General features: G+C 43.6%; 2 protein-coding genes across 3 annotated transcripts; both read right to left on the bottom strand.

The window, feature by feature from the left end:
• Window positions 1-346: 346 nt before the first annotated feature.
• LOC128448865 (vitelline membrane outer layer protein 1 homolog) lies at window positions 347-3,218 on the bottom strand. Of its 2 annotated transcripts, XM_053431690.1 has the most exons (4): window positions 2,497-3,218; window positions 1,636-1,742; window positions 643-949; window positions 347-431 (listed from the first exon to the last, which is right to left on the bottom strand). In XM_053431690.1, exons 1-4 carry the CDS (start codon window positions 2,683-2,685, stop codon window positions 429-431), a joined length of 606 nt encoding a protein of 201 aa, XP_053287665.1. In that variant the 5' UTR covers window positions 2,686-3,218; the 3' UTR covers window positions 347-428. The 2 variants fall into 2 exon arrangements, with proteins under 2 accessions (XP_053287665.1, XP_053287664.1); XM_053431689.1 differs by having other exon boundaries at window positions 347-949.
• A 1,599-nt stretch (window positions 3,219-4,817) lies between these two features.
• Window positions 4,818-7,863, bottom strand: LOC128448866 (vitelline membrane outer layer protein 1 homolog). Its single transcript, XM_053431691.1, has 4 exons — window positions 7,246-7,863; window positions 6,577-6,689; window positions 5,143-5,446; window positions 4,818-4,937 (listed from the first exon to the last, which is right to left on the bottom strand). The coding sequence occupies exons 1-4, from the start codon at window positions 7,432-7,434 to the stop codon at window positions 4,935-4,937; spliced, it is 609 nt and encodes a 202-aa protein (XP_053287666.1). The 5' UTR covers window positions 7,435-7,863; the 3' UTR covers window positions 4,818-4,934.
• Window positions 7,864-8,176: the final 313 nt, after the last annotated feature.

Consider the following 8,176-nt stretch of genomic DNA (forward strand, 5'->3'; position numbering starts at 1 on the left):
ATAAAAATCAAATTTGATTGATTGATTTCATAATTACCTCGGTTCCAGCAGGGATTGTGGGAAACGCCCCGTGTCAGCGCCTCCAGCTTAATCTGACTTTACCGCGAGCTCATTGGTTCATCAAACAGGAAGTGAAAACACGCCGCTCTCGCGCTGATGAAGTGAGGAGGCGACGACACGATGTTAAAATGTCTCCTTCATCTTTTTGTCTTTGCTGTCGAAGCCGACACTTGAAACTGTGATTTCAAGTGAACTCTGATCTCAGTGTTTGTGTTTTTAATAAAAGGAAATGAAACCTAATCAGAGATTTGAAGTTCTGAGAGAAAAACGTCACAGAAACAGCAGCGATTCAAATGAGCACTTTATTATTTGTCATTTTTTAATTCAGGGTGAGGGAGGAGGGGCGGACCATGCTGCTAACCTGTCAATCACTGTCGATAAAACAAACATAAAGCACAAATTCAGAAACAGCATCACAGGATTATGAACAAAACATAAACAGCATTTGAATAAAGTCACAAACGTCCTTCAGCTGTTAAACCAAACTTTGCTTTTATCTCGATTCCATTTACAAGTTTTATAACATTGGCAGAGGTAATTACTTTGAGTCTCTCAGCTCTTCCCGGGCTTTAATTTAATTACCTTCTGGACTCTGGCACAGCAAATGAAGCGCACGTCGTTGAGGGCGGTGTCGTCCCCTTTCCCCTGTCGGTCCTCCATCTTGGTATCGATGCCGCAGATTCCTCCATCTACACAATCCTGGCTCCACTGGCCGTACCCCCCCCAGTCCAGGCCGCTGCCCTCCAGCTCAGGGCCGTTGCTGCAGCGGAACTTGATGTTGTTGACGGCGGTGTCGTCAGCGAAAATGCCCCGAAGGGTCGCCACGCGGAGCTGGAAAGAGGTGAGCACGCCACCCGGGCAGTACTGAGGGTTGGACCATTCGCCCCAGCTGGAGACAAGAGCAGGAAACACAGCAGAGTGAATCAAATCTGAATAAGAGCCAAGGTTTGGTTTGGAAACACGAAGTCGAGACGTTTCAACATCTGAACCCTGAACTCGAAATCCTGGAAAAATAATGTTTTGATTTCCATGATGTGGAAACTGTCTCCAGCTTTCTGCTGCTTCCAAAACACCTTTTTTAAAAACCCTATTCTTATTTAACCTTCACAGGACCGACAGGTTGGTTCCACCGAGACAGACTATCTGACCAGCTGAATAATTAATGACATTGATTAAAAACCACCTCAGTGACTCAAAGAAATAAAGAGTTTCTACTGATAAGTTCATTTCTGTCCAAAATCAGATTCCCTGCTTCTAAATACCAGCTCTCCACACAGGGACAGCTGTATTTAAAAAAAATTAAAGTAAGAAAACCATAACGTGACAGAGCAGTTTACATAATGTTTGTTTCATGCTACAACTGAAAATCAAGTGGATTTACATCTGGGTCACGTGGGTTTTTATATATGTCACAACTACTCCCTGTGAAAAGGCAAATTTAATTAGTTCTATGTAGAGTTTTCTAATAACTTGACTGGTTGTCATAATTTCTCAGAATCTGTCACATCTTTGTAAATAACTTCTCTTTTTTATGATCATTATTATCAGCACCAATGTTTGGTTTTATTTACTTACAAGCCAGGGTGAGACTCCACAATGTGCGTCCGGTGCCCGTCTTTGCTGCAGATGAGACGGACGCTGTTCATGGCCGTGTCGTCACCTCCGCTCTGTTTGGCCTCCACCTGAGGAAACAGAGTTCAGTTCCCTGAAGTAGATCGGATTAAAACAGTTTTTATTTGTTTAATTGCTGAACCAGCAACAAGCGCACATGATGTCACAGGTCAGAGCTGGTGAAGAAGTGTGTTGTGATGTGTATTCTGCGTAAGCACACAGAGAGCCGCTTTTTAATATGTCAAATTCCTTGTTTTTGAAAATTTACTTGGCCAATAAAACTGATTCTGATTCTGAAAAGCATCTCCGGTTGTTGTAAATTGTTCTCAGTACATAATCCGGATTCTTATGATCATTCGTTAGGAACCAGTTAATCCTCATGACTGCAAACACAATAAAACAAACTTTTACCTTTTTTTATTTACTTATTATATTGATTTTTTTCCCATTATGTTGCAATAATAGAAATGAAGGTGTCTCTTCACAGCCAGTTTGAGTCAGAGGGACAATTCCATTACTTACTGTGACTTTGTGAAACAACTTGAGGAATGAAAAGCTGCACAGTCGGAACTCTGATGTATTTATATTTTTAAAAGTTTCCTATTTTACCTGCAGGATAAGAAAAACAAAAGCCACGAAAATGATAAAAACACAAACAAAGCTTCAGTTCTACATTTAAGGTAAAAATTTGTTGAATAACTAAATCAATAATTATATATATAAGTTATGATTTGGCAAAAGTGATTTAAGTAGCTTTATTTGCATCAGTAGATTTAAGTTAAATAAAAAATAACTCTGATAAATGTTAGAAATCAGTATCTTTACCCTGGTACTGAAGCCAACTGCAAAGAACTGGTCAGGACACATCTCAGGCCCCCTCCATGTTCCCCACCGCTGTCCATTTGTCACAGACAGCCAAGATGAGTACGGCCGGTCGGCCACAACAGCTCCCTGCTGGCACAACCCCAAGAACAGCACGGCCAGCACGGCCAGGGCGCGGAGCAGACTCTCCATGTCGACAGCACTGAGTGGAAGGTTTCAATGAGAAAAGCCAGCTAACGAGTTCCGGAGGGGGTTCTGCCTCAAAAAGCTCTTATATAGTTTACGTGTTGATCGCGGAAAAGACAACTCGTATCAGCGTGAATCATTTACAGAGATGCAGGCGAAGTGGATCTGATGTGGATTTAACATTTCCACATCTCCAGAGAACTGAGAATCAATGGGTCAATAGGACATTTCTCCACCAAGGACCAACAGCTTCCCGTAAATTACATGTATTAAAGTCTATACAAAGATTAAATGAGCAGGGCCAGGAGAGCGATAAAGAGGAATTTTGGAAACACACATTTGTTTTTCCTGGACATGCAGAGATCCACTTTACCGTCAGATAAGAAGTAAAGTCACTCGAGGTGAACAGCCTCTGAAAGCTATCAAAACAGGAGAGTAAGGTCATGACTGACAGCTGAGACTCACTCACGATTGGTCGAACACGTGTTTCATCTGCCTCGGCTTCTTCCCCCGACTGCTCCTGCTCAGACTCTGGCTCCAGATGACGTCATCAGTGTAAGATTGCTGCATTCCTATCCTGGATACTTTCTCTGAGGGAAGACTTTTTCACCCTCTCCCCCCTCCTGGGCGTCAGCTCCAGGTAGGAGTGGACCTGGAAGCTCCAGTCCTCGTTGGCCAGGACGTAAGTGGACGATACGTCCCTGGAGACCTCCACCCCGTCCCTCAGCCAGCTCACCTGCACTTTCTGAGGGTAGAAGCCCAAGACGCTGCAGTGGAGGATGGTCCGCACCCCGTAGTCAGCCGGCTCGGTGTGATGGACCCTGACAACCGGCAGCAATGGAGTGTGGAGAAGATCACAGCAAAACATTAGCAGCTAAATGACCTGCAGAAGACTGAGTCACTTTTATTTAATCCATTGAATTAAAGCACAGGGAGAGAGACCTAGAAGCAAATGAAGCCAAGGAAGTGCAGTGGAAAAATGAACTAAGTATAGTTGACAAACTATTTTGTATTAGGATAGTAAGTTTTTGCAGCCTCGTCTAAAATACTTTTATGACCTGTATCTACATATATCACATTATTCCAGCTCTTTACTATCTATCAAAACTGAGTCAATTATCTATTGTTCAATAATCAATAACTAATCAATACAGTGTCCAGATCGATCGGTGCAGAGCTCAGGCCTTTGTGCCCAGAGGGCGTCTCTCTGCTGGAGCCGCGTGGTTGCACCAGATGTTCAACATCTCCGGACTGATTGATGTAGAGTTCACTGCCTCCATGAAATCATTATTCTATATTTTCATGTGTGGAGTCATAAAAGTCACAGGTTATTAGAGAGGTGATGGGCAGCTCCACTTGTTACAGCACTGCCATCTAGTGGGGAAATAAACAGGATTCAGATTGTTCCTGATGGTTTCCAGTAAATTCTCCTCCTGCTGATATGAGTGTATCCGTGATCCTGGCAAATCACCAAGTGCACTTGAGCTTCAAACCCCAGTAAAAACACCCTGAGCCCAGGTAAGAGGTCAGCTCTAATCAGAGTGTATTTGTTACCGGAGCGGAGAGAAACTGCAGTTGTGTGTATTAAACTCTAATCACTTTGCCTCGACTAGCAAAATCATCTGAAAACCATTAAGGCAGAGTTTGATAACATCACGTCGACCCGCCGCACACACTCCGCCAGCAGATTAACTGCTCAGCGATTAATTAACACAATTACCTCTGTGTGTGCCAATCGGTGTCTTATCAAACTTTGTCAGGCCTTAAACTGTAAATTAATTAATACCCCCTCTCGTCATTTCCTAATTACCTCGGTTCCAGCAGGAATTGTGGGAAACGCTCCTGTCAGCGCCTCCAGCGTAATCTGAATTTACCGTGAGCTCATTGGTTCATCAGACAGGAAGTGAAAACATGCAGCTCTCGTGCTGATGAGGTGAGGAGGCGACGACACACGATGTAAAAATGGATCCTTCATCTTTTGCGAAGATGAAGGCCGACACTTGAAACTTTCTCTTGAAAGCTAAATATTAATAACTGTCGGCTGAACTCTGATCTCAGTGTTTGTGTTTTTAATAAAAGGAAATGAAACCTAATCAGAGACTTGAAGTTCTGAGAAAAAACGTCACAGAAACAGCAGCGATTCAAATGAGCACTTTATTATTTGTCCTTTTTTTAATTCAGGGTGAGGGAGGAGGGGCGGACCAACTGCTCACCTGTCAATCACAGGTGAGGGGACCAAGCTGCTCACCTGTCAATCACTGTCGATAAAAAAAACATAAAGCACAAATTCAGAAACAGCATCACAGGATTATGAACAAAACAACATTTGAATAAAGTCAAAAACGTCTTTCAGCTGTTAAACCAAATTGTGCATTTATCTCAATTCCATTTACAATTTGTATAACATTGGCAGAGATAATCACTTTGAGTCTCTCAGCTCTTTATGGGCTTTAATTTAATTACCGGCTGGGCTCTGTCGCAGCAACGGAAGCGCACGTCGTTGAGGGTGGTGTCGTCCCCTCTCCCCTGTCGTTCCTCCATCTTGGTCTCGATGCCACAGATTCCTCCGTTGACACAATTCTGGCTCCATCCACCGTAATCCCCCCAGTTCAGGCCTTTGCCCTCCAGCACGGGGTTGCTGCTGCAGCGGAACTTGATGTTGTTGGCTGCGGTGTCGTCACCGTTGCCCTGATGGGCCTCCACGCGGAGCTGGAAAGAGGTGAGCACGCCACTGGGGCAGTACTGAGGTAGGGACCAGTCGCCCCAGCTGGAGACGAGAGCAGGAAACACAGCAGAGTGAATCAAATCTGAATAAGAGCCAAGGTTTGGTTTGGAAACACGAAGTTGAGACATCTGGGTCACATGAGTTTTTATATATTTCACAACTAATCCCTTTGAATTGAATTGTTTCTATGTAGAGTTTTCTAATAATCTGACTGGTTATCATAATTTCTCGGAATCAGTAACATCTTTGTAAATCACTTCTCTTTTTTATGATCATTATTATCAGCACCAATGTTTGGTTTTATATAATTTTCTTTACTTTAAATAGATGGATTTTGTAACTTACATATATACAAATTAGGGCTCCTAAATGAATTAAATTTTTATCGTGATTTCGATAATGGGGTCAAACGATCAGTAAACTACTATAATCGAGTTGAAACGATTATTTGGCATTTTTTTCAAAGAGACGGGCATGCGCAATTCAGTCCTTCACCCAAAGCATCCAACACTGCCCAGCGGACTGGCACTCACTCTCAAGCAGCCGTAGTGTGAAGGGGGCGAGTTGTGTGTGTGGCGACCGGCGGTTTTTAGAAAACAGCGAGAGTGGAAAATGGCAGAGGGAGGGCAGCCCCGTCTGATCGACAAAAAGGGGAGAAAAAGTTATCTTGTACGGGAACACTTCGGATTCGAGGATCCGACGCGGGGCAACAACACAATGTAGCAGTCAGTCCGCGATTCTCCGCTTGTTGTTGTATGTAACCCGTTCAATCCAGGAATCGGGGGTAAATGATGATGGTCCTCATAGCCATCCCCCACCCCTCTCTTTCTCTCTGTGTCTGTCTGCTTGTGTGCTTGTAGGGAGGGGGGGGGGGGGGGGCAGATGGGGACAGAATAAGGGCACATTATAATCGTTTGAATAATTGTGATTTCGATATTTTCCAAAATAATCGTGATTATGATTTTTTCCATAACCGAGCAGCCCTAATACAAATACAAATGACTATTATTTAAGAAAAGTATTATTGCAAAAAACTGCAGATTTGATGATTAAAATACACACAGTGTATAACTGATCTTCAAAGCGATAACACATTTTGATACTGGATTTATTTGTTGTCCAGTTTATGAAAGGTGCCTGATTGGAGACTGGTACCAGTGCAGAACACTTACAAGCCAGGGTGAGACTCCACAGTGGAAGTTAACCTCCGGTCCCCGTCTTTGCCGCAGATGAGGCGGATGCCGTTCATGGCCGTGTCGTCGCCATCGCCCTGGCTGGGCTCCACCTGAGGAAACAGAGTTCAGTTCCCTGAAGCTGATCGGTTTTAAACCAGTTTTTTCTTTTGTTTAACTTCTGAACCAGTAGCAATGAAGGTGTCTCTTCACAGCCAGTTTGAGTCAGAGGGACAATTCCATTCCTTACTGGGAGTTTGTGAAACAACGTGAGGAATGAAAAGCTGCACGGTCGAATCTCTGATAATTAAAAAGTTTCTTATTTTACCTTCAGGATGAGAAAAACAAAAGTAACGAAAAATGATAAAAACACAAACAAAACTTCAGTTCTACATTTAAGGTCAAAATTTGTTGAATAACTAAATCAATAATAATATATATATATATATATATATATATATATATAAGTGATGAAGAATTTAAAATGTATAATACATGAATTATGGACAAGCAGAATGTCCATTGAGATAAAGCGCTTTTTAGCCAGTGTACTGCCTGGAAAGCTAAAGTTAGTATTGGACTTAGCAATGGAAAGTTATTTTATTTGCTTCAGTAGGACAAGTTTAATAAAAAATAACTGTGATAAATATTAGAAATCAGTTTCTTTACCCTGGTACTGAAGCCAATAGCAAAGTACTGGTCAGGACACATCTCGGGCCAACTCCATGTTCCCCACTGCTGTCCGTTTGTCACAGTCAGCAGAGATGTGTACGGCCGGTCGGCCACAACAGCTCCCTGCTGGAACAACCCCAAGAACAGCACGGCCAGCACGGCCACGGCGCGGAGCAGACTCTCCATGTCGACAGCAGTGAGTGGAAGGTTTCAACGAGAAAAGCCAGCTTACGAGTTCTGGAGGGGGTTCGGCCTCAAAAAGCTCTTATATAGTTTACGTGTTGATCGCGGAACAGACAACTCGTATCAGGGTGAATCATTTACAGAGATGCAGGCGAAGTGGATCTGATGTGGATTTAACATTTCCACATCTCCAGAGAGCTGAGAATCAATGGGTCAATAGGACATTTCTCCACCAAGGACCAACAGCTTCCCGTAAATTACATGTATTAAAGTCTATACAAAGATTAAATGAGCAGGGCCAGGAGAGCGATAAAGAGGAATTTTGGAAACACACATTTGTTTTTCCTGGACATGCAGAGATCCACTTTACCGTCAGATAAGAAGTAAAGTCACTCGAGGTGAACAGCCTCTGAAAGCTATCAAAACAGGAGAGTAAGGTCATGACTGACAGCTGAGACCCACTCACGATTGGTCGAACACGTGTTTCATCTGCCTCGGCTTCTTCCCCCGACTGCTCCTGCTCAGACTCTGGCTCCAGATGACGTCATCAGTGTAAGATGGCTGCATTCCTATCCTGGATACTTTCTCTGAGGGAAGACTTTTTCACCCTCTCCCCCCTCCTGGGCGTCAGCTCCAGGTAGGAGTGGACCTGGAAGCTCCAGTCCTCGTTGGCCAGGACGTCAGTGGACGATACGTCCCTGGAGACCTCCACCCCGTCCCTCAGCCAGCTCACCTGCACTTTCTG

Source organism: Pleuronectes platessa, chromosome 10 (genome assembly GCF_947347685.1).
Source record: "Pleuronectes platessa chromosome 10, fPlePla1.1, whole genome shotgun sequence".
NCBI lineage: Eukaryota > Metazoa > Chordata > Actinopteri > Pleuronectiformes > Pleuronectidae > Pleuronectes > Pleuronectes platessa.